The sequence below is a fragment of the Cydia strobilella genome, chromosome 26, assembly GCF_947568885.1.
Source record: "Cydia strobilella chromosome 26, ilCydStro3.1, whole genome shotgun sequence".
NCBI classification, from domain to species: domain Eukaryota; kingdom Metazoa; phylum Arthropoda; class Insecta; order Lepidoptera; family Tortricidae; genus Cydia; species Cydia strobilella.
The window spans coordinates 4053919-4081087 of NC_086066.1; the positions used below are offsets into that span (position 1 = coordinate 4053919).

Below are 27169 nucleotides of genomic sequence, written 5' to 3' on the forward strand. Positions count from 1 at the left end.
TGCGTCGGGCCGCCAGCTTACAACACTAGTAATTAATGTCAAGCACAGACTACAAAGACAAGATGTCAAGTAGTAGGGTACATTCTGAATCGATTAATGTACTTCTTTTCTTATATATTGAGATAGTTTTATATCTCAATATATACTTTAACTCGTCACATTAAAGCTTAAAATTGAACTGCATAGTCTTGTATTTTAATATAAATTTGACAAATTGTCACCCTAAACCATAATTTCAGAGGACGCGTCTTCGATATTTGTTTATGTTTATTTATATTATTTTTATCAACAAAACTATATTAACTAGTTTCTAATTTACTGCAATAAATGAAATGATGTAGCGCCCCTTATTTTTATCTTAGTTAACTCGTAATATAGTATAAACGATGTGCTTAATATTTATTTACTATATTATGTGATCAGTGAAATCATTGAATATGTCTCAATTATTACTGTGCAGAGTGTGCCTAGCCAGTAACGTGACTGTTTACAATATATTGAACTCCTGTCTTCAGGAAATGTATGAGAAATTAACGAGATTACCGGTATGTAAATTATTTATGTGATAATTTATACATAAACACTACGAATTCTACCACATTTCTTCTGTGTAACACGTAAGATCACCTGCCCAACACTACTACATACCATCTTCTCTCGCCTCAAAAACGAATAGGATTAAAAAGATACATTAAATAATGTAAAATAGAAAGATTACCAAACATAATTTAAAAAAAATTAAGTGAAGCAGACCATTGGCAGGGAATAGGGACAAATGCTTTTATATTATTTTTTTGCCTTAATAATGTATTTAATTTTGTCAATTGTCTTTACTGGATTGTTTGTTTCTCCTTGCACCAACTTCTAGTTTCTGTTTGGCCCTATGGTTGATTGGTTGAGAATGGCTTCTGGTATTAAGTTCGCCAATTGTACATAAATGCATCTTTATGCAATAAAGTTATTAAAGTTTAAATCTATACACCTTATAAAACAATGTCCTGTGTCTGTCTGTATGCTTGTGTGTGTATGTTCGTGATAAACTCAAAAACGACTGAACAGATTCACGCGGTGTTCACCTTTCTGTAGAGTGATCTTGAGGAAGGTTTAGCTGTATAATTTGTTAAGGTTTCGTGTGACCCGTGCGAAGCCAGGGCGGGTCACTAGTTTTTTTTTTTTTTTTTTTTTTTATCTAGTTTCTATAGAGGCCTTGGACACTCTAGGTGAACATGTCAGCCTCATGGGTGCTTTCATAGTTCCCTACTCAAGGGAGAGGTCAATAAAGTGGTAAACACTGATTGCTTTGTCCGATATAGGCTCTGCCAACCAACAATTGCTAGTAAATAAATAAATAATGTAACAATAACAAGGTCAAAACTTTTACTCCTGTTCCAGCTTCATGCAGACGACGGGAAGCCAAGCACAGTGTGCTGCATCTGCCTGGCGCTGCTGCAGAAGAGCTACCAGCTCTGGGTGCACTCCGTCACCTCCGACCGGCTGCTGAGCAGGCTGCTAGCTACTAATGATGAGGTGATGTGGTTTCATGTACTCAATTTTCAGTGACATCAAAACTACTATGTATCTTAAAAATGTAAGGTAACCCTTAAAAATATAAAAAGTAATATACATATTTGAAATTCTTACAATGTAACCTTTTCATTTGGTATGTCACACAAAACAACTAGTAAATTTACCCTCCAAAATTGGCCCATCATTCGCTCGCGCATCATTGGCTCACATTGTCCATGGGAGCCAGGGGTCGCTGGGCAACTAATCCCAAGAGTTGGCGTAGGTGATAAGTTTTTACGAAAGCGACTGCTATCTGACCTTCCAACCCACAGGGAAAACTGGGCCTTGTTAGATATCCGGAAATATATCCGGTTTCCTCACGATTCACCCAATTTGGCCCCATGTTTAATATTTTTTTACTTTAACACATATATCTTTGAGTAATCAACTAACATAATTATATGTACCAAAGATAGATATAACTCCGTAATAGATGGATACAGTCTAAGAAAAAAACGTGCCTTGAAAATCAAGAAAATTTGATTCTTGAACAGATGGCGCCACTACCTTTGGCCTACTTTCGAATAGATGGCGTTGACGGTAAAAGAACATGGGTCAAAATCATATAATAATAATTAATGCAAATAAAAAATACATTTATCCATATATAAATACATTTTATGGTATTTTTATACATCTTCATTTATAGTTTTAATTGTGTGTCGATAGATGGCAGTGAATTTACTGTGGCTACAAAATTTACTATGGCAGTACCATAGTAAGCTTAACTAAAAACACAAATCAATATTGTGTGAAACACACCTAAGTAGTAAGTGTCCAGTGGTGTAGAACCTACTTTATAGCTTGAATCGCCTCCTGCGTGTGGCAACACTGTTCTCTCTCTTCCTAGCCGCCATTCTTAGCGATCACATCAAAAATGTAAGTATTTTCAATTATAAATAATAAATGCAGTAAGAAAGTGATGTTAAAGTTTTTATCTCATCCATATCAAGTCTCTCCATCCTCCAACATTTACAATATATTAAATAAAAATAATTCGACTAGACTTATATTGACCGGGATATAGACCGATATAGACCGTGATTACCTTTTGTATTATTTGTGAGCTCCCGATATTTCGACGCAGTTACATGCATCATGTTCACGGGTGATGCATGTAACTGCGGCGAAATATCGGGAGCTCACAAATAATACAAAAGGTAATCACGGTCTATATCCCGGTCAATATAAGTCTAGTTAAACTAACCGTGAATCATTCAAAACTAAAAATAATTTGATTTGTTTCCTACGTCACATGGTCCCTTAACTAACATAGCGGTTTCACTCACGTGTTCGTGTTTGTCGTGACCGCTACTCACTCAGGCACTGTTAGTGCTTGAAAATGGAGACCTAGGCTCTCCGAAACATGTCGCGCGAGTGACTAAAAACACGTGAGTGAAACCGCTATGTTAGTTAAGTTAATATGTCTCACGATAGTTTAAATTCGATCACATGGTCCCTGTTGAGTTGATTTGTCTCTAACTGGTTCTATTAACAACCATTTTAATTGCAGCTCACACAAGACCTGATTGAACACATAGACAGACAAGGGCACAAGCTAACAACAAATTTTACTATTCAAACTGAGCAATTCGATGTAAAACCCAGTGCAGATTCAGTAGAAGTTGAAGTTAAACCATTGAAGGAAGAACATGAAGGTAGGTGATGGGAGCTTTAGTTTTATGGGCCATTTAAAAATAATAAGTTTTGGGCAAAAATTTCATTTTTGGTACAAGCTTTTATCGCTGACTGTAGGTACTTTTCTTTCCACAGTCAACTAATACTCATCGAAACAATTGTAACAAATTACCAAACACAATAGGGGATATTACTTCAATGTTCTGCCACCAGAGTGCAGGACTAGCTTTTTTAGTAAACCATAGAGTAACTTATACATACTGTACCTTTAACAGGTTTTTCACCAGTTTTCAGAGATAATAAAATATGACATTGATGCATCAGGGCGGTTTGCTTACAGAGGACCTACCGGGAAACGCGTATGCGAAAATTCGCTATCTGCTTCTTTATCGCTCGAATACGCAAGAGTAACAGAGATGTTAGATGAAGAAATTTTCTTGTTTCACGATAGACCCTCAGATTGTGGTAGTGGCGCCCTGGTGCCCCCTACGCAGTTTCGCGTAAAATTCCCTATTAGTTTGCGTTATTCTATCACAGAGTTCCTATGGCTACCTCCCACCCATGGTCGCAATTGTCTGTGTGACAACAAGATAATGAGCGATTTTTTATATCGCGTGTAAATCATATGCCCGCAGGTGTGTTATCAGACCATGAGGACCACGAGGACATTGAGGACCGTGTGTCCGTCAAAGAGGCACCATCAGACTCAGAAGATGACCTTCCACTGCTCGCCATCAGCCAGAAGAAGGAAAAGAAGAGTGTCACTAATAAAGACAAGGAGTTTTTAAAAGGTACTCCTTTAACCGCCAAAGACGTGACGCGCGCGTTTTCAGCCCAATACCAACCTTATCACTCTATTTGCATTTATTTTAATCAATTCACTGACACACCTCGACAGAAATAAGGATTACCAGCCTTATACTAAACGTCCTCGCTCTTCATATCACACTCGGCCGGCAACACCCCATTACCATGCCTGCCTACAATGTACTGTTTCCAGGCTTCAAATCCGGCTACGCCCGAGAACTGATCCTGAGCACAGAGCAGCAGCTGGCAGAGCTACGCGCACGTGGCACCTCCGTGAACTACCTCAACGCGCCGTTCAAATGCGCGCCTTGTCGCCGAGGGTACGTCGAGCCCGCGGCCTTCAGCAACCATCGGATAAAACACGACCCGGTGAGTGATTACTGATGACCCTAAAACATAGAACACCTATTTCTAAAGAACTCGCATAGAGCAATTATTTCATGAAACCGATGCTGCCAAGAATACAGGGGTGCGGGGGACGAGGTGAGCGAGTCCCGTGCCGTGATTGGTCCGTTCAAAGACATGTGGTCCGCCGACTGAAGTAGGATTGGTGGTGTGATTCGATATTCGAAAATTTATCAAGTAAAGCTACCTACTACTGGCCTCTGCCATTACTTGGCGGTAATGGGGAGTAGCGGTACTATGCTATGTCTTTAGAATACGTGGTCTGTGCCCTAAAATGATAATTCAGTGGCAACCGTTCAATGACATTTCAGTCTTATAATAACTTTGTATCTATAGAACCAGGCGTTTCATTGCGGTGCCTTGGAAGCCCTTCCACCCTTCCAAAAACCCTTCGCGACAAATCTGTACAATAGTTATAATTTAACTAAATCAGGCCCGTAAAGCTTTATGAATAAGGGGGTCAGTAATTAGCAAGATGAGACATTGTGTACTGAACCAAAGATAGATATAACTCCGTTTTGGCCTACAGTCGTATAGATGGCGTTGACGGTTTCGTTTGTTATTTAACAATTTTAACGCATATCAGTGAAAGAACATGGGTCAAAATCATAAAAATAAATAATGCAAATAAAAAAAAATCATTTATCAATATTTAAATACATTCTATCGTATTTTTATAAATCTTCATTTTTAGTTTTAAAGTGTGTCGACAGATGGCAGTGAATTTACTGGGGTTACAAAATTTACTATGACAGTACCGCTCTAGTATAAGTTACTCTATGACTGAACGTAAACACAAATAGGGTAGTTGACTGACTAGTCAAATCAGTTTCTTGTTTCGAACTGTCAAAACGATTAGCCACTATGGAATCTATATGAAAGGAGGAGTAGCGCGCTGAGTGAGTGGTTCGTTTTGAGGTTATATTCCCATAAATAAAACAACTTTCCTTATTTACTAATCAGGTGGTGGAATATTTTAATATAGGCGTTTAGATGGATGGTAACGAGAAGGAGAAGCCTCCAGATGAGGCTGATGATAATGACATGAACTGGGAGAACGTCTCACGTAAGCGTAACTTAGATTTATCACCGACCAAGCTGGAGCCTTCCCCTAAAAAAATTGTAATTTACACGACAGAGGCCGACAAGCAGTCGGGTAATACAAATAATACAGTCGAGCCTAATAATAGTCATGTGGTCGAATTAAATAAAAATAATCCAATGGAGGTAAGTCAAAATACTACAGTCGATTTAAACAAAAACAATCCAGTCGAGTTCAACCCACATTTATACAAACACCCCAGTCTGGACAGCAAATACCGAGAGTACAATGCCGAAGATGGTGGACCATTTATAGTTCACGTCTCTAGAGAGTCTGTACCATCTTCCAATGCTTCCCTAAAACCCATCAATGTAGGCCTTTTGCTTACTCAAGCAAAGGTTAACAACATCCAAAAAGAAGGTGGTATTAAGTCAGTAGGTCGCAACAGAGTAGCAGTTACTTTCACCACAGCAGCTGATGCAAATAGCCTCTTAAAGCACCCGCTACTAGCCCAAAATAAGTTTATAGCTGATATTCCCTCATACCATGTATCGCGTATGGGAGTTATACGGGGAGTTCCTTCGGATTGGACTATGGAGGATTTAGTCAATGGTACAAACCTCAAAGAAGGCAAAGGAAAAATCCTTAAGGCTCGCCGTCTGCAGCGGAAAGTGACAAAAGATGATGGATCCCCATCCTGGGCACCAACCCAGTCGGTGGTGGTTACCTTTGAAGGACAATCCTTACCGTCAAAAATTTTCGCCTACTACACCTCACTAGTTGTAGAAGTATATCAACTGCCAATTATTCAATGCAGAAAGTGCCTTAGGTTCGGACATATTCAAACACAGTGCCGGTCTGATGCTAGATGTTATAAGTGTGCACAAAAACACCCCGGTGATGGATGCAATGTAGCTCCAGAACATGTGACGTGTATATTCTGTTCAGGCAGACACTTAGCTACAGACAAAGTATGCAATGAATATGGTCGACAAAAGTCCATTAAACTTGCCATGTCTGAGCAGAATGTCTCATACGCAGAAGCAGCAATACAGTTCTCAGCGGTTCGTAAGCCATATTCAGATGTAGCAAGAATCATGTTTGAACAGGTTACAGACTCTTCCCGATCTTCACAGCCCCCATGCGACCCTAATACTTTCAGGCCATCTCCTTCTCCTCCGCCCACCACTTCATATCGTAAAACCGTATATCGAGCGCCCCGAACGAGGGTCTCTCTCTCTCCGGGTTATGATAGAGAAGCCCACAACAATATTGTCCGAACTCCCCCACCTCAACTCCCCAATGGCCAAGCTCTGAATAGTTCTTACAATAGAATCACCCACAATGAAGACCTAATGGAGCTCTGTTTAAAATTTTTAACAAACATAATCGCTAAGTGGAGCGATTGCCTACCGAACGACGTTGCGCCCTTAATGATCACACTCGCTGAAAGACTTACATTTCACAACAACGGCCCCCCCGGTCACATTTCTACAATGGAATAGCCGAAGCATTGTCCCAAAAAAACCTGACCTTATTCAGCTCATCAACACCTATGCTGTGTCTGTTGCGGCTATTTCGGAGACGTGGTTACGTCCCGGCACTCTTCTCAGAGTGCCGGGCTTCTCATGTCTCCGGGAGGACCGTAATGATGGACACGCCGGATGTGCGTTGTTGATCAAGCGCAGTTACCCTTTCTCCCAAATTCATATCCCCCCTCACTCGGATGGGATTAATGCCGTAGCTGCCAGGGTTATGGGCATTAATTTCATCTCTATATATATCCCCCATCCTGAAGTAGTTAATATGCATGAATTACAATCTATTCTCAAATCGATTCCACCTCCTCTTATGATTTTAGGGGACTTTAATTGTCACAATATGTCCTGGGGGTCATACCATTCGGATGCGTTTTCATCAGCCCTGCTGGATTTGTTCGATGAAATCAATGTAGGAGTTGTTAATGACGGAACTCCCACGCATCGGGTATACCCAGGCCAGAACCCCCAATCAGTTCCCGATTTATCTGTCTGTTCCCCGAGTTTGTCTTCTTTACTATCCTGGAGGGTATTACGCCAGTCGTTTGGCAGTGACCATTTCCCGATTATTATCACCAAGCCTTCTTCTATTCTTCCATCTCCTTCCCCCGAACCTCTTCTGAAACACAAAATTCAATCAGCAGACTGGCCCAATTATGCATTATTTATAGAGGAAAATATGAAAGAGTGGGACACGAGCGAAATAAGTCAGGATGAAAAATATATAAAATTTAAAAATGTGTTAATAGAGTCCGCCGATAAATATATACCAAAAAAGAAACCTGCTAAACTCAAAATCCCATCACCCCCGTGGTGGAACGCAGACTGTACGGCAGCCGTTAAAAAAAGAGATGCCGCTGAGCAGGATTTCAACAATACAGGAAATTTGGAAGACTACATTTCTTTCAAAAAAATCTCGGCCCGTACAAAACGCTTCCTAGCAAAGGCAAAAAAGAGGGGATGGAAGGGGTTCTGCGAGAATTTATCTCCTAGAACCCCTACATCACTTATATGGCGGAATATAAGGAGGTTCAGGGGTTCGTTTAATCCAGAATCTATGGCCACCACAGATTCTTCCTGGCTGTCAGACTTTGCAGATAAACTTGCCCCGCCAACTGTCCCTGAAGCATCCTGTTTGTTACTTCCCCCGCTGCCAGGCACCGGGAGCTCTCTAGACATGCCTTTCTCATTCTCAGAGCTTAGTCTAGTGCTTAGTGGATTGAGAGATACTACACCGGGAGAGGATGGCATACCATACTGTTTCCTATCTAAGTTAAATACATCCTCACAGGAGTACCTGCTTGGTATTCTAAACCATGCCTTTGGCACGGGAGAGATCCCTGTTGACTGGAAGACCCAAGTCATTATTCCAATCCTAAAACCGTCTAAAAACCCAGACGAGGCTAGCTCATATCGCCCGATTGCCCTGTCCGCGACAATGGGAAAGATACTGGAACATCTGGTTAAAAACAGACTCGAATGGTTTGTGGAAAACAAAGGTATTCTAGCTGACACGCAGTTTGGCTTCCGAAAGGGCCGTAGTACAATGGACAGTTTAAACATTTTAGCAACTGATATCCGACTAAGCTTTTCGAAAAACGAATATCTTCTGGGATGTTTCCTAGATATCTCTGCGGCCTACGACAATGTCCTTCTTCCGGTGCTCAGGGCAAAAATGCTTCATCTGAGCATTCCCGCGAAGATTGTACATATTGTCACCAACTTATTCATGGGTAGGTCAATTAAAATTAGAAATGGTAATTCCTATTACCCGCCTCGGACTTTGTGGCGAGGTCTCCCGCAAGGATCTGTACTCAGCCCCCTGCTTTACAGTATCTACACCTACGACTTGGAACAATCTGTCCTTTCCTTCTGTAATGTCTTGCAGTATGCTGATGATCTGGTCTTATACACCTCAGCAAACTCAATGGACAAAGCCACTGCTAGTCTGAATACAGCGCTGGGTTACCTCAAAGATTGGCTTGATGAACATGGTCTTACCCTATCGCCAACAAAAAGTTGTTTAGTGACTTTCAGTCGCAGAAGGATCATGCCTCCTGCAGATGTCCGTTATGGTGGTGTCATGATACCAAGTAAAGAGTCAGTAAAATTTCTAGGTGTTATTTTAGACCACAAAATGTCGGCCTCCTCACATCACAAATATGTACTGAGTAAATGTGAAAAAAATATTAATATTCTGCGAGCATTATCAGGTGTTTGGTGGGGCTCTCACCCTTATTGCCAGAAGCTACTATACAATGCCATCATACGCAGCCATATAGACTATGGGTCATTTCTAATGGAACCTTGCAATAAGGATGGCCTAGATAAATTAGACCTCATACAGGCAAAATGTTTAAGGATCATACTGGGTGCTATGCTTCCTTCTCCCAAAAATGGCATGCAGGTAGAAGCTGTTGAACCTCCTTTGTCTCTCCGCAGACAATATCTTGCCGACAGGTTCTTGATCAAAGCCAGCTCTTACAACAACCACTTGTTGCTTCCACGCTTGCGGGCACTGGCACTGGAGGTCACTGAAAACCGATATTGGACATATAAAGCCTTTCCAAGAATAATAATGTCTTTTTCAAAACTGTCTAATATTAACCCCAGTCTATATAAATCCGGCGCTAACCCTTTATTTGAGGTGGCATTTGAGACCTTAATATATTCACCTAAAGTTCTATTAGATATAGGAATTTTCAAAAATGATCCAGGAGCAAACAACAAGTTCAATAAATTTTTAGATAAATGGCAAGATTACTTACCGGTTTTTACTGACGCTTCAAAGGTGGATCCTACAAAATGTGTGGGAGCAGCGGTGTGGATTCCTCGGTACAATATTGCCCTCCCATTTAAATGTCCTCCTCAAGCATCCATTTTCACAGGCGAGGCAGTTGCTATTCTTGAGGCTGTCAAATATGCAGAGACCCACAATATTAAAAACACCATTATCATCTCTGATAGTAGGAGTTGCCTGCAGGCTATTGTAGGCAACCAATTCAAATTCAAAGCAAAATTTCCATTGATTCTCGAAATCAAAGCTTTGCTACGTAGGTGTGAATCAAGGGGCCTACATATTGTTCTCGGGTGGGTTCCAAGCCACTGTGGTATTAACGGCAATGAGATGGCTGATATGTGGGCAAAACGAGCGATTGACATCGGATCAATGAAGCAGGAAATTTACGGTAATGACCTATTGAGTTGTGCGCTGTCCAATATGTTTAATACATGGCAGAAGCAATGGGATACCTCTAGAATACAGACAGGTAAACATTATGGCTGTGTACAACCTCGAATTACTCGAAAACCGTGGTTCTATCGTTTTCGTACTTCTCCGAAATGGGTAATATCGACCATTTGTCGTTTACGCTTAGGTAAAGTATGTACTCCGTTATTTCTGGCTATGATTGGTGTCCGTGCGAACTCATTGTGTGAATGCGGGTTGGATGAGGGTAACTTGGACCACATCTTCTTTGCTTGTTCAGGGTGTAGTTATTCACTGTACGATGTATTACCCGAAAATGTTCCACGACCTATATGCTTTAGCTCACTGCTTTGTCACATGGATACTAGGCTTACTTCTATACTCATTAAATATTTACAAACGAACAACATTAAACTCTAAATAGCGTCTTATCTTTTATAATCTAATGCGTCTAATTATTTATGTTTTATTCTATACTTCATATTTATTTTATATATCGTTTTCTTCTCTTCCACTTCCTTCATGTTGGCACTATTAACGTTCTGTCACCCACTTCCCGCTTTTTTTCTACTAATTTTTGTATTCGTCATGTGTTTGTCTGTGATGTTCATAACAATTATTCGTTTTTAGGTCTTCCCAACCACAACCTCCCAGACTACCGAACATTCTCCTCACGTGTGAAAGTCAAAAACCGACATTGGCAAATTCACCCCGTGCAAAATTGCGGGGAGTAAAAGCCAGATAGGATAAAAAAAAAAAAAAAAAAAATCTATATGAAACACAGAACAATGACGTCACGGTCAAGTTACCTACTCTAAAATTCTTTCAGATTTATTAAATAGAAATTGTGTCCGAAAACAACTGCAGTCTGGGTTTTAACAAATTTTTGTTTGATTCTTTATTTCGTGCATGGTGTGAAAAATTTATTTTAATTACAATTACCTAAGTTGCCAAAATTGGTGTTCAAATATTGAAGACAATTATATACAAACATTACAAGTTAAATAAAAGCTTGTAACCGCCTAATAAATTATGTTTAAAGTATTTGGTCAAAAATCAACAACAAAGTCCGAATGATGAAGTAGTACATCTCTGCTACGAAGATAATCTTATAGAAAAGTTTATTTTTTCTGGATGACATGGGTTTAGATCTAAAGCTTTGGAAATCAAATAAAATATTGCAAGTTAAATAAAAGCTTGTATATAAACTCGAACACACTTTATTTCATTTTTCACAAATTGCGTCACAATTAAGTTTAATACTTTAACAGTATCCCGTTGTCAATAACAAAATTGCTTCCCGTAATACTATTGGCCTTATCACTAGCCAGATATAAAGCCATGTCCGCTATCTCTTTACACGCAGTACATTTGCCCAAAAGAGTAGCGGCTCCATACATATCCATCAAGGTTTCACCTCCTTCAACGCCCGCATGTACCCAGAGATCAGTCTTTACAGGCCCAGGACTAATAGAGTTCGCTCTTACGCTTGGAGCCAGTTCCACGGCCAAACCTTTAGTAAACATGTCCATGGCAGCCTTGGACATGCAATATACAGTCATTGTAGGCAATATCTTCTGCCCCGCCACGCTTGAGATATTAATAATATTACCCTTAGTTTTAATCAGATAAGGCACCGCAAGACTGGTCAAAAGATACACGCTTCGTAGATTTGTGTTAAATATCTTGTCATAATCTGATATTCCTTCTTCGATTTTTGTATACTTCACTATTCCGGCATTGTTGATAAGTACGTCGATCTGCCCGAAGCGTTTAATCGTCTCCTCTACGACGCGTTCTACCTCGAGGTCGTTGGTAAGATCGGCTTTGACTGCGTGCGCTTCGCCGTGAGCTTCGCATTGCTCGGCGACTTTCCTCAGTTTGTCCTCGTTTCTCCCAACTATGACCACTTTGGCCGATTGTTTGGAGAACTGTATGGCTATTTCGGCTCCGATTCCGCAGCTGCCGCCGGTTACAAGCACTACTTTGTTTTTAAAATCCATTTTTTATTGTGTTCGAGGCCCGTGTAGCTTGCGGTTGACTTATCAATTGACTGACGGATGTGCGTTCCGTGCAAGTAATGAGGTACCTAATATCACTATAGGGTGACCAGATGTCCCGTATTTTACGGGTTGTCCCGACGAATTTTTCATAGTCCCGTAATTTTATGATTCAATGGCATTTAATGATAAAAATACCACGATAAATACCTATTCGAATAATATTTATATAATATTTATTTTTCTCGCACACAGCAGTAAACACCGCGCGATCCGTGATTTTTAATATTTAATATTGTTTTTAGAAAGTCTTTGATTAAGAAATTTAGCAATTGTAGGTATAGTATAGGTTACCTATTTAATCGATTATGCCAAATTTTAGTAATAAGAAAATGAATGTCGATTTTTAATTAAAAAAACTGCCCGTCCCGTATTTTAGCCTCGAATACCATATTTTCATTGCAGTTGTCCCGTAAAACCGGAAATCATATCTGGTCACCCTATCAAAGGCCTTGACTGGCAATGAAGATATTAAGTTCAATAGTGATAATAAAACTGCACATAATTGAGATACGGCGCGTATGAATTTAGGAATGAGCTCATAATTAAGTTTTAACATAACATCCCACGTTTCCAGGACGGCATTGTCAGGAGGTCAAGAAAACAATGTTCATGTCGTATTGCCAATCATTCTACACGTGCAGCCTGTGGATCTATTATAGTAATTATACGAAGCGATGCTTACAGTGCTCTGCGTGTCCAGTTCAATAACGGATTCAGGATGCTGTTGGGCCTACCACGCTTTTGCAGTGCATCAGGCATGTTTGCGGAAGCACGAATGGACGATTTTAATGCCATAATGAGAAAAAGAATCGCCTCTCAAATGTATCGCCTGAGGGGTGGCACCAACAGCTTGCTGGTAGATATAGCCGAGAGGTGGGATTGTCCGTTTTTTAGCCACTGGGCGTCGGCTCATCGTCCTGTGTACCGGGACCCCAAATAAGTTAAAAAAAAAAACTGTAAAACCTAGGTTAAGATATACTAACTCTAATATTATAAGTCTGTACTGTATATAACTAACAATCTATGGGCAATCTGGCCTGAAATTATTGTCTTCATACAACATATTACATGTTATTTTTGAACTTTATCAATCGGATACTACACTGATGCGGGCGATGCGGCAACTGTGTGATAACCGCCTTATAAATTATGTTTAAATTATTTGGTCAAAAATCAACAACAAAGTCCGAATGATGAAGTAGTACATCTCTGCTACGAAGATAATCTTATAGAAAAGTTTATGTTTTCTGTATGACATAGGTTTAGATCTCAAGCTTTGGAAATAAAATAAAATATTGCAAGTTAAATAAAAGCTTGTAAACTCGAACACACTTTATTTCAATCTGTTTTTGCACAAATTGCGTCACAATTAAGTTTACTTTAACAGTATCCCGTTGTCAATAACAAAAGAGCTTCCCGTAATACTATTGGCCTTATCACTAGCCAGATATAAAGCCATGTCAGCTATCTCTTTACACGCAGTACATTTGCCCAAAAGAGTAGCGGCTCCATACATATCCATCAAGGTTTCACCTCCTTCAACGCCCGCATGTACCCAGAGATCAGTCTTTACAGGCCCAGGATTAATAGAGTTCGCTCTTACGCTTGGAGCCAGTTCCACGGCCAAACCTTTAGTAAACATGTCCATGGCAGCCTTGGACATGCAATACACAGTCATTGTAGGAAATATCTTCTTGCTCGTCCCGCTTGAGATATTAATAATATTACCCTTAGTTTTAATCAGATAAGGCACCGCAAGACTGGTCAAAAGATACACGCTTCGTAGATTTGTGTTAAATATCTTGTCATAATCTGATATTCCTTCTTCGATTTTCGTGTTCTTCACTATTCCGGCATTGTTGATAAGTACGTCGATCTGCCCGAAGCGTTTAATCGTCTCCTCTACGACGCGTTCTACCTCAAGGTCGTTGGTAAGATCGGCTTTGACTGCGTGCGCTTCGCCGTGAGCTTCGCATTGCTCGGCGACTTTCATCAGTTTTTCCTCGTTTCTCCCAACTATGACCACTTTGGCTGATTGTTTGGAGAACTGTATGGCTATTTCGGCTCCGATTCCGCAGCTGCCGCCGGTTACAAGCACTACTTTGTTTTTAAAATCCATTTTTTATTGTGTTTGACACCCGTGTAGCTTGCGGTAGACTTATGAACTGGCGGACGGACATGCGTTACGTGCACGTTTTAAGGGAATATCAAGGCCTTGACTGGCAATGAAGATAATCCATGATAATCCAAACTAATATACTAATCTATATCCGTACTTAAAATATTCATATCACTACATAGTATAAAACAAAGTCGCTTCCTGCTTTGTCTGTCCTTATGTAATGCTTTCGCCACGGCGGTACCCAGGGCCGGATTTAGGGTAGAGTAGAGAGATTCGAGTGGAGCGGCCGCTCTAGGCGCCGGATGGCAAGGGGGCGCCAAAATGGCAAATAAGAAAAAAAATTAAGTTAAAAGACGCGAGTGTGACGCGGGCCCAAAAATACGGTTCGTTTTGCTTTTGGGTAAAAAGCTTCAACGAAGGGCGCCAAAACCCGATTTCGCTCTACCCTGATCAAGGACTCGGGCCGGCACTGGCGGTACCCGTCCCAATTTCTCGACTATATGCCATCTTAGTAAGACTAGGCGTATAAAAAAATACAAATCCAAATATTTAATAAAATAATTTGATTTGTTCCCAAAAGTTGTTTATACAAATTAAACTAAATACACTTTTACAAAAATAAAAATAATAGTAACAGAGATAAGATACGTACCACGTATCTTATCTCTGAGCTTCCTAGAACAGAGCTCTCTGGCTCTGAGCTCAACAGAGATAAGATACGTACTAGACAAACCGCTTCCTGAGTCTAGTTTTGGTGTGTTTCGATACTTATGAGTGATTTAATAGAATAAGTAAATGCAGTAATATATCCATGTTATGTATAGCTACAATATTCGCATATTAACTTCAATTTCTCCAACTTCATCGACTTCATCTTCTCCAACTTCTTTATCTTCCTAACCTTCTTCAACTTATCCAACTTCTTCAAGTTCAATTTCTCCAACTTCAACTTCTTTAACTTCAACTTCTCCAACTTCAACTTCATTAACTTGAACTTCTCCAACTTGGAGGTGGAAGTAGAAGTGAAGTGAAGATACAAAATTAATAAATAAAAGAAAAATAATAGTTTCTTAAAAAAGGGATGACCTTTCGTTACAAATAAAGAATGTTCACATTTTTAACTAATTAGTCATCCCTTTTAGGGGTTAAAAGAAGGGTGTGGTAAAAAGCAGATTTGTTTAAAAATTAAGGGACCAAAATTACTAATTCCACGCAGACGAAGTCGCGGGCAAAAGCTAGTATTATATAATTATGATAAAATGCAATGTTGCGCCGCCTACAAGTTCTCTGCTTTGCCCGAAGGTTGACTGGTAGAGAATGCCTTATAGCATTAAGTCCGCCTTTTGTACGATTGTATTTTCTTTTGTGCTATAAAGATTAAATAAATAAATAAATAAATAAACCGGTCTGGAATGGAAAATGAGACTTCTGCGAAAAGTTGGTTGGTAAATGAAATTCGCCATTACAATTTTCGGTGAAAAGGCAGAGAACCAATATCACACTGATGCGGGCGATGCGAACATTGCGAACACGGTGTGATAACCGCCGCGGTAATTATATTTTGTGCAGAAAAGCGGATCCCACGTGTGCCAGATCTGCACGATGCGCTACAAGACTGCGCGCAAACTGCGCGCTCACGTCATAACTGCACACGAACGGCGCTACCAATGCAATACCTGCTCACACCGCTCACACACCGCGTGAGTATTATCAAAGATAGATATAACTCCGTAATAGATGGATACAGTCTAAGGAAAAAACGTGCCTCGAAAATCAAGAAAATTTGATTCTCGTTCAGAGGGCGCTACTAGTTTTGGCCTACAGTCGTATAGATGGCGTTGACGGTTTCGTTTGTTATTTAACAATTTTAACGCATATCAGTGAAAGAACATGGGTTAAAATCATAAAAATAATTAATGCAAATAAAAAAAATCATTTATCTATATTTAAATACATTCTATCGTATTTTTATAAATCTTCATTTGTAGTTTTAAAGTGTGTCGACAGATGGCAGTGAATTTACTTGAGTTACAAAATTTACTATGACAGTACCGCTCTAGTATAAGTTACTCTATGGTATTATAGACCAAGCCTTGTAATAAGGCGTACAAAACTGACTACAAATTTACTATGACTACCGCTCTATCATATTATATCCTCTTTGATTTCACTCAGGTCCCAAGCGCGTGAGCACGAAAAATGGCACCGCGGGCATCTGTACGTGTGCAAGCTGTGCGGGCACTCGTCGCGCGCGTCCACCTCGCACCTGACGCACCTGCGCGCGCACCACCGCACGCAGCACGTGTGCGCGCGCTGCGGCGACAGCTTCGTCGGCGCGCACGGCCTGCGCATGCACGAGGGGAAGGCGCACGCCGACACTAAAGTAACTTTACAACATTTGGAGGACTATTCTGAACCGGGGATGTTGCGAATATTCGCATCCGCAACCGCGGAACTTCCGCATAATTATCAACATCCGCATCCGCATAAAATCGATATCAAGCAAGTATATCACACCGCGAATAATGAACAGTTTATCAATAGAAGACGAGTGTGCTAGTAAAAACATCTTTAAATCAAAAATTAAGAAGTTGCTATTGGGTACAACGCATGACTAAATATATAAGATAGGTAAATATTGTATATAAATAAATATCCTTTATTGCACCAAAATCATACATTTTACATACATGTAAAACTACAAATAAATTCTTAAAGAATAACAACAACATATATACCTACAACTTACACTTTGTTAATGTAATATAAAAGTATTAACCTTAGTAATATAAGCTAATCATTAAATTTAGATTAAGGTACTAACATTGAAAATGAGTGCACCATTTCGCCGTTAAACGCAAGTTTGGCGAAACTTGTATAAGTTTAAAATGTGTTATACTTTTTTGAAAATAAATTAAAAAAAAAAAAAGATAATCGATCCGCTTAATGCGGATGCGGATGTGGAACAGGTAGGTACAGGAACATCTTAGCGGCGGCGTAAGTGCTAGGTAATTTCGTCATTTTACATATGAAACATTTGTACTTTGATGATGTATGGAATTAATTTGTTTTAGGCCGTGCCGGACGACTCTCCAGCGTCAGAGCGGTACTGCGCCGAATGCGACATCCAGTTTGCGACGCTCCTGGCTTGGAAGCGGCACATACTTAGCGCCTCCAACCACGCCTTCAAACAAGACAAGTAAGTTCCTACTCTGTTTTTCTAAGTACCGTCAAACGGGGTGAATAGGGATGACTGGGGTGAATAGGGACAAAACTTTTTGTAGATTACATACAAAGATATTGTCACTAACATAGGTAATAGTACAATACAATTAATACAATACAATAGTACATTTCGATGCTAGTGCGGAAAGTATGTCATTACTTCACGAGTACCGAGATATAGGGACGAGTGAAGAATGACATTTCCGCACGTGAATCGAACGACGCTTTTTAATACAGTTGCGAAAAAATAAGAAAAGCAACAAGTAAGGAACGGAATTCGAAACTTTTATATTATTCATGGAGACTATATAAAGGAGCCAAATCTCTATGTGTGAAAAGTGTCCATCAAAAAACAGTAATTAGGCGGCGCCACCATACACCGAAATACTACCAAAACCAACCTACGTAATTTGGTCGGGTTATTTGTTTCCTTATGTGGTTCATGTTATACTCGTGTCCCAGAGCCTAACTAGCGCCACCGGAGAGATTAGGAACTATTATTTAAAGCTGAAAGCGGTCACTTTTGCAACAATTCTGCCATAAGAGATTACGATCCTTTCTATACCATCCATAATATTATTAATTCTTTGACATCATTGACATTGACATTATGAAGAAGTGTTTTTCTAGCTTTTATTCGACTAGAATAGATTTTGTTATTATTATTGAACCCACTTCAATGAGTTTTTTTTTTTCAAATGCATGTTCTATAAGACAGAAACAATTGTATATATTAAAACATTGTACTATTATTACCTAAATATCGTTATTTATGATTATTTGTGTATCGTATATTTATAAAAACAATATCGAATGTTGCCTTTGGAAACTTAAAACATTCTTGCAGTAAGAAAATACGCCTCTTTTTTGACAGGCGTTCCGTTCCATTCAGACAACTTATTAAGAACGGTTTTTCAACATTAAAAAATAAAGTGTTATAATACTTATAATGGTGAACAGGTAAGTAAAAAATATGAAATATGCATATTTTTCGTATTCTTACATTAACAGTAGGTTTTTATGTTGATTACGACGTTTAAATGAAACTAATATTAACACTCATCAATAAGTAGTCATGAATTGGAACAAGTAAAAATTTCAAAAAATTGAAAAGTAAAAAGCACTAGTTCGCGATTCGAATTACCTATTCGCACATGTATCGTACAAAGTTTTACAGTACATATAGCCCTTTAAATTTTCGACACAGTTACGTAATGTGCTAATTATCGCACTAGTGCGCTAAAGTAGCACCAGAGAGATTGATTAAAATGTACCTAGTTATACTTCTTGTACCTACACAGTTTAGCTACATAATAAATATTTCTGATTTCTGAATAAGTTACTATAACGTGTGTTAGTCCGGTTTCTTTACAATAGCCCAGTCTCATTGTCTACCCAATCGTGTTGGATCTATATCCCCACTCAAGCCTATCAAGAGACCGGGATTTATAGGCCCGTGAAATCCAAAATAAGTTACTAATATATAATGGAAATTGAAATTTTTATTAATTATAAAACAATTCAAGTCTCGGAGACCCTTTACATCTCTGGATAATATGATGATCTTTTTTATTATTATATACATTTTATCTCTGACACCTATAGACTTTTACATCTCTAAACAATTTTAGTACTTCTGTTATTTGTATAGTATTTATTAGTTTTTTTTTCTTGTGTAATTTGACATTTATATTTATGTAATTGTTTTTTGTAATTTTGGGTTAATTTTATTGTTTGTAAAAATTGACATGTAAAAGTGCCCCTGTGGCCTATTTGCTGAATAAATGTTTGATATTTGATGAATTTCTGAATTAAATAATTATTTTAATTTTTAATTTAGGGGTGTCTGCGTGATCTGCGGCCCGGCCTGTCCGGGTGATGGGACTCATCTGAAAGAGAGCGTAAAGGCGCTCCGCCCTCCCAGTAAAACGCTTACGTTACGGGTCACTACGCTCACTTGTGAACAGGTAAGGGCTATTTCCACTAGACTTTCTAGTAGTTTCTGAGCATTATTTTAAAAGGCTTGTCTATGTCTATTAAAAGCACATTTTAAATATCTGTCGCTAACGCAAAATAGTGACTTATTTACAATGCTGAATTCACAAGCGTACACTCGAGTTTGAACCATTCTCGTGAAAGTGTGCGTTACGCACATAAGCACAAGATAGGCGTGTTATGGCATCACATCTTATTAGCGACTCTACCTCTGTCACAGAATAAATAATAGGTGCAGAAGATTCACTAACGAAACGCGTCTATTACGACAGATATGACCGCTAGGTGGCGCCAGGGCGAACAGGCGTCCGTTCCGTAACTACTATGGCTAGACACCAAAATTGGCGTGGGCCGCATGTACTTGTAGCGACGGGACAAAATCGCGGAGTGAGCCACGCCTCTGTATACTCAATAGGGATGATGACACATGTTGAATTTTACAACAAAATCTAGTAACATAGATAGCAAATGAGCAATTTATCACGATAATGTAGATATTAAAATAATATATGGAAATAATACAAAAATACAGGACTTGAAAGGTTTCAAAATTTAAGTAATTTATTTACTTCCAAAAAGGAAAAAATTAAGGGTACCATTCGATTCCTTACATTTTATCCAAAAAAAGATTGTATGACAACTATATACATAAACGCAATATTTCACCGACAAAAACGCAATTTTCTTATTTTGTCCATACATTCAAAATGGGCTCTCAGTGACCTCGACGTCACGTTCACTTATCGTTTTGTTAGGAGCGTTTCGCGAGTGAAGTACGACTGCCAGACTTTGACCAGGCCTCCTTTACTCGCTCAAGGCCACGCTCTATATGCCTACCGCTCGGCGTATCGTCGACGATACAACCGACAGAGGGCCGCCGAACGCCCGCCTGAGCGCTCGCACCGCACGTTTCCCGCGCCTACGCTTCGAAATGCCGAAACCACGTAATTATTGTGCAGTAGATGGGTGTAAAAGTCAAAAAACAAAGGAAAATTTATCGTTTTTTTTTTCATTTCTGAGAGACGAAGAAAGGTGAGTAGTGTTTTAAATCTATCTTTATGAATTTTGTCACCATTTATTTCTTTGAACATAAGTTTTTTGAGTCAGGTTGTTTTTATATTTGATTGACTAATAAAAAATATGGTCGATTCGCAACATTGGTTTTATTACAATAATAACATAATTAACAGTACAACCCTAGCGCATTTTTAACGATGAAGCGTTGGCACGTGACTCGCACGGCGAGCAAGGCAGTCTCGACTCTTTGTGCGCGTACTTATGGTACATTTCTTCTCGTCCTGAACAGCAGGTATTATTATTAAGATTTTGTAGGCTATTATAGCGTAGGTATTTTCGCTTTAGTATGGGAATGATGTATCTGTTACGTAGTAACTATTTATTAATCTGTGCTTTGACTATCATTTCTGATTTTTGTATTGCTTTAATGCAATGGGTCTGATATACATATTTGATCCTAAAAATAAACCTCTATTATGTGGCTTTCCTAAATATTGTTCTACTTCCAGTGTGGATCCTCGTTCGCCAACGGTTCGAAGCTGCAAGCTCACGTGAAGAGGGTCCATCTGGGCGTAAAATACAACAAACATGTTGTGTGTGAAGTGTGTGGCAAGAGTTGTACGGTGAGTTAATACCATTTTTATAAACTCATTTATTTCTAGATGATTCCGCAATAAAATTTATTTAATGTTCGATTTATACACTTTGCTTTTCGCTTCAATAGGGAATATTACGCGAAAATCTGCGTAGGGGGCCACTACCAAAATCTGAGTGTCTATCGCGAAACAAGAAAATCGAAATTTCGTTATCTAACATCTCTGTCACTCTTGCATATTCGAGCGATAAAGAGGCAGATAGCGAAATTGCGGATTCGCGTTTCCCGGTAGATCCTCTGTAAACAAACCACCTTGATGCATCAATGTCATATTTTATTATCAAAAACCTGTTAAAGGTACAGTATGTATAAGTTACTCTATGGTTTACTAAAAAGGCTAGTGCTGCACTCTGGTGGCAGAACATTGCAGTAATATCCCCTATTGTAAAGAAATCATTATATAATTCTTGAAGGTTATTTTATGGAATAAATAAGGATTTTTACCTATTCGTATCTGAACTTTCAGACCCAATTGCCTTAGACTTTTAGTTTTGATACACTACAACTATGAAAATATATTTTCACATCACCAATTCGAAATAGAGGTTTTTCTTCCCTGCTAGGAGGGATCAAAGTGGCACTTTTCTTTCCTGCTAAGAAGGATCAAAATAACACTTTTCTGTTATAGGACCCTATTTTTACATCCTACACTCATCCATAACTGTAGTCACACACTACGAGCAGGCTGTTTTTAGTTAAAATGTACAAAGCAAGCCAAGTAATACCTCTCAATTCAAGTTGTTCTAAGCCTCCAGTTTAACCCTGTTTTTTTTTCTTCAGTCCAACGCCTCACTGAAATATCACCAGCGCACTCACACCGGGGAAAAACCCTATCCCTGCCAAACTTGCCCGAAGAGGTTCGCGGACAGCAACCAACTTCGAATCCATACTCGTCGGCACACCGGGGAACGTCCTTATTGCTGCCGACACTGCCCGAGAACCTTCACGCAGAAACCCGCGCTTAACAGGCACTATAGGGTATGTAGACACGCTCACATTAGGGAGAAATCATACTAATGCGAAACTTGCCGAAAATTTAGCAGACAGCAACCAACTACGAATCCAACCCGTCTGCTCACAGGCGAGCGTCCTTACTGCTACCGACACTGCCCGAGAACCTTCACGCAGAGAACCGCATTTAACAGGCTCTATAGGGTATGTTAAACGTAATCACTTAGAGAGAAATGGATTTGTATTGCTGCCGCCATTGCCCGAGGACGTTCACACAAACGTAAACACTCACACCTCACGTAGGAGAAAAATCATACAAATGCGAAACATGTTTTGCAAACAGGAACTAGTTAAAGATCCACACAACACATACTGGCGAGGGCATATACGACTGTTTCATTTGGGCGAATATTTTTTTAATTATGTTTTTACTTAATATGTGTATTATTTAATGCTTCAATATTAGCAGTTAAAAACAAACGATTTATTTCTGCTCTGAAAAAAGTTAAATATTTTTTTTTAATTATTTCACTAGACTTATAATCAAAACTCTTATTGGGTAGAAACACTACTATATAAATTACAAACAGAAATAAATACATGGGGTAGCCATAAACTCTCAGGAAATGGCACATACTTAGAAAAATTCGACCCATGCTGCCGTGACACAGGTAGAGGACGCTGGTTCGTTTCCAGCCCTGAGTACTAGAGGTTTTGGTCACTTTTTCTTCGTATATGACAATTATTTGGATTTGTATTCTATTATATTATTGATCAGATCGGGGAAATCCTGAAGAAAGGCCAGGTCAAGAGCACCCTAAACCGGCGAGCGTGTATGAGGAATGTTATGAAAGTTAAGGAAGCGAAAGAGGTATGTCAGGATCGTAGCAAGTGGAAATCCGTGGTAAATAGGCGTGATTGTATGTATGTATTGTATCTTGCAGGTACACACGGGGGCCAAGCCGTACTCCTGCCAGTACTGCGCCAAGAGTTTCAGCCAGTCCAACTCCTTGAAGCTGCACGTGCGCACCGTGCACCTCAAGATGCCCGCCAAGAAGAGAGATGATAAGAAAGACGGACTCATTTTAGAAAAGCTAGAATAAATATTGAAATAATTATTCACTAAACTTCAAATGCCTCTGTTAAATTTTCTTGGAGGATATAATCAACTGAAGACTCCTTGTCTGTAATTTTCTGTACAAATCAGTCTGCCGATTTTTCCGGGGTAGGGGCACGTCAAATGTATACGTAACGTAAATAAGTTTTTGGCAAAAATTTCATTTTTGGTACTAGCTTTTATCGCTGACTGTACTTTTATTTCCACGAGCAACTAATACTCATCGAGACAATTCTAAAAACCTAAAACACAATTAGGTTTCGTTGTTTTATCACAGAGTTCCCGTGGCCACCTGCTGTCTCCATCATCAGATCAGCTCGATGGTACCATAATATTGCATTGTCACCCAACTTACATGTGTATGCAAATTTTCAGCTTCATTGGAAGTCAGGAGGGTCACATTTAACTTGCAAGATTTGACCCGTACAAACATAGTTACATAAGTACATACATAGATACATTGCAAGTTAATAATAAGCTTGTAAAATAGCCATGTCAGATAAACGTCAGTCCATACAATGTGTATGACCATTGGTCATAAATTTTCGACAGAGGGGAACGGCTGTTAATGGCTACTCCGTTTGGTTATATTTTATAAAGTCAATTTTGGGTCTTTTTAGGGTTCCGTACCTCAAAAGGAAAAAACGGAACCCTTATAGGATCACTCGTGCGTCTGTCTGTCTGTCTGTCCGTCTGTCACAGCCTATTTTCTCCGAAAATACTGGACCAATTAAGTTGAAATTTGGTATACATATGTAAGTTTGTGACCCAAAGACGAACATGTAACGTAAACAAATGAATTTTAAACATGGGGGCCGCTTTTGGGGGGTAAATGTGAAAATTAAAAAAAGTTTCAAACTATGTCGTGTTACATATCAAATGAAAGAGCTCATTGTGAGAATCTCAAATGTATTTTTTTTATAATTTTAGAATGTACAATTTAGAAGTTATTCAAGAAAATAGGCAAAAAATGACCCCCCCCCCCCTTTATCTCCAAAACTACTGGGTTTAAAATTTTGAAAAATATACGCAAAATAGATCTTTAAATATAGATTACAGGAAAATCTATTAAAAATGTGAAGTCAAGCGTGAGTCGGACTTAATTACTTAGTTTTTGATCATTAAAGACATTTCACTCACGTTTCACATAAAAAATACATTAAACTGAAATAAATGTCATATACGAAGGAAAAAATGACCAAAGCCTCCAGAGTCCAGAGCTGGAATCGAACCAGCGTACCCCGTTTACCGGACAGGTGCCTGAACCGCTCGGCTATCCGGTCACGGACAATAGTAGTGTCTACTTGAAATTTTTTCTTCGAGTAAAAAATACATTGTTTAAAGTAATGTACGCCTTGCCCTTGGAACGCGAGTCCGACTCGCACTTGTATATGTTAAGGTTATCTTTTGTGCAATAAAGCTTTAATAAGTTCTGATTTAGGTAACTGCTAGAAAAGTTAGAAAACCCAAGTATGACAGTGACTGTGTTTGAAATAAGGGACAAAGGGTAAACTGCCTCAGACGAGACTAGAACTGGCGAATCCGAGATACCAGCCCGCCGCTTTACCAACGAGCTACACTACAGAGTTTATATATTTGTTGTTATCTTCAGTATTTATCATAGATAAGTAAGGAAAGAGTGCTGACTCCTTACATCAGTTTTCTCGAGTTATTATGTAGTCGACATCTAGCGTCAAGTAGTGGATTTATCAGTACCGCTACTTGACACCAGATGTCACGAGTGTCGCGACTGACAAAAATGTATTGCTCAAACAATTTACAACTAATATTACAAACAGAAGTAGTTGAAAATAGAGTTCCGGTTAACCCGGTTATAATATTAGCTGATAATTGAGCATACACTTTTCGTTCGTCACGACACCTATTGTCAACTAGCAGTACTGATAAATTGGCTACTTGACGCTAGATGTCGAGTTGTCGACTACGAAAATAACTCGCGTTTTGGTAAGAAAACTGATGTATGGAGTTAGCACTATTTGCTTACTTATATTTCTCTATGATATTTATCTACCTAAGTATATTTCGAATCCTTGTCATATTATATTGCAACTATGGAATATTGTGTCATTTAATATAGTTTTATTAATCATTATCTCCAGAAAAATATTTTCACAAATTGTTAAAAATAGAGCAGCAGATAAGTACCTAAACCATTTTGTGTAGATCTTTTTGAGAAAATTGTTTGCGTATTTAGTTCTGCTGCTAAACAACACAACTTTTAGAAATTAATCTATTAATGCATAATATAATTGTAAACAATTAAGATTGTAATTATTTAAGGGATCCGACTCATCAGACTACGCGTCAAGAGATCTACCATTCTACACGGTGGCTAAAAAATAAGTGCATTCCCGTTGCTAGGAAGGTTTTATTTATTTAATCGTATAACTTATAATAACCTGGTCGCATATATAATAATTAATTGCTTATTGAGTAGATACTATAATTTAACATCTAGCTTCTTCACCCATCGGGCTGCGTTCACACCAGGGCAGAGCAGGTCCAGGGTAATTTCGGTATATTTCCTCTTGGGGCAGTCATAGATTATGTGTTTAATAGACTGCACTGGAGCTCCGCAATCACACGCCGATGAGTTTCGCCAGCCACACTTAAACATGTAGTCTCCGCAGAGTCCATGTTGGAGAGAGGCTAGGGAGGTTTTGGGATTATATTGAGCAACTTTTACTATGGGACCAACCACGAAATGGCGAAAAAAAATTTGACTGTTTCATACATTTTGGCTGGTCCATTTTCTATGGGAGGGTAAATTCAGTAAAAGTTGCTCAGTATAATCCCAAAACCTCCCTGGCAACGAGAATGCACTTATTTTTAGCTACCCTGTATAATTAATAAGTTACTTAACAAAAAGATATTTAGCCCCTGTATGTATAACAATTAAACTGACAGATACTGTACAACGCAAACTGTAGAGATGAATTAAAAGAAGAATGGATGGCACATACTTTTTATTGTAGTATAGCTTGCAAACGTGTCTGCTTGATAAACAAATAAATTATTATCGTAAAGGTTGTACTTATACGTGTGCATAGAAATATTTATTAAATTATTCATAGAAAATGCCCCATATATCCATCAGACTCCAAACTTTAATTAATTTAGTTAAGTCTAACATAATTTTTAAGTTTGAACATAGTTTGTTAAGTCTGATTTTATATATACTACTAACAAAATGAGATCACTGTTGTCTTAAAAAGTTAATAAACGAATTGAAAAAATTTAATGCTTGACTTGGCGGGGGCACTGCCGTGCCCCCAGATTGAATTGACTAACTACACGGGTCACATTTGTACGGCTTTTCACCAGTGTGTTTTCTTAAATGATCTTTAAATTGACCTCTGAAGATGGTAGTGTAACTACACTGGTCACATTTGTACATATTCCCTCCAGTGTGTTTCATTACATGCATTTTAAAAGTATATATGCTTGCGCTGGAATGACTGCAGTGATCACATTTGTACTTTTCACCAGTGTGTTTTCTTACATGAACTTGTAAATTACATTTTTGGTTGGTAATGTAACTACACCAGTCACATTTGTAAATTTTCTCTCCGTGTTTCCTTACATGCCTTTGCAAAGTACTTTTGCGTGCGCTAGCATAACAACATTGATCACATTTGTACGGCTTTTCACCTGCGTGGTTTTTCATATGTTCTTTCAAATTACTTTGGTATGCACTAGCAAAACTGCACTGATCACAGTGGTAAGATTTCTCATTAGTATGTTTCCTTGCATGTCTTCGCATGTAACTTTTGAGTGCGCCAACATAACTGCACTGATC

The 27169-nt window shown here is 38.9% G+C and overlaps 2 protein-coding genes and 1 long non-coding RNA gene across 4 annotated transcripts; 1 reads left to right on the top strand and 2 right to left on the bottom strand.

The window, feature by feature from the left end:
* The first annotated feature begins 288 nt into the window (after positions 1-288).
* Positions 289-23395, top strand: LOC134753325 (zinc finger protein 491-like). Its single transcript, XM_063689183.1, has 12 exons — positions 289-545; positions 1393-1527; positions 3080-3224; positions 3840-3995; positions 4205-4380; positions 15959-16089; positions 16565-16772; positions 17464-17588; positions 19455-19581; positions 21136-21249; positions 22062-22259; positions 23177-23395. Exons 1-12 carry the CDS (start codon positions 438-440, stop codon positions 23333-23335), a joined length of 1782 nt encoding a protein of 593 aa, XP_063545253.1. The 5' UTR covers positions 289-437; the 3' UTR covers positions 23336-23395.
* On the bottom strand, positions 5687-10171 carry LOC134753347 (uncharacterized). 2 transcript variants are annotated; one of them, XR_010128818.1, is made up of 3 exons: positions 9765-10171; positions 8250-9530; positions 5687-7615 (listed from the first exon to the last, which is right to left on the bottom strand). It is a non-coding gene; the product is annotated as an uncharacterized LOC134753347 (long non-coding RNA). The 2 variants fall into 2 exon arrangements; XR_010128817.1 differs by having other exon boundaries at positions 8232-9530.
* Positions 13582-14428, bottom strand: LOC134753337 (glucose 1-dehydrogenase 2-like). Its single transcript, XM_063689201.1, has one exon. The coding sequence runs from the start codon at positions 14384-14386 to the stop codon at positions 13643-13645; it is 744 nt and encodes a 247-aa protein (XP_063545271.1). The 5' UTR covers positions 14387-14428; the 3' UTR covers positions 13582-13642.
* Positions 23396-27169: the final 3774 nt, after the last annotated feature.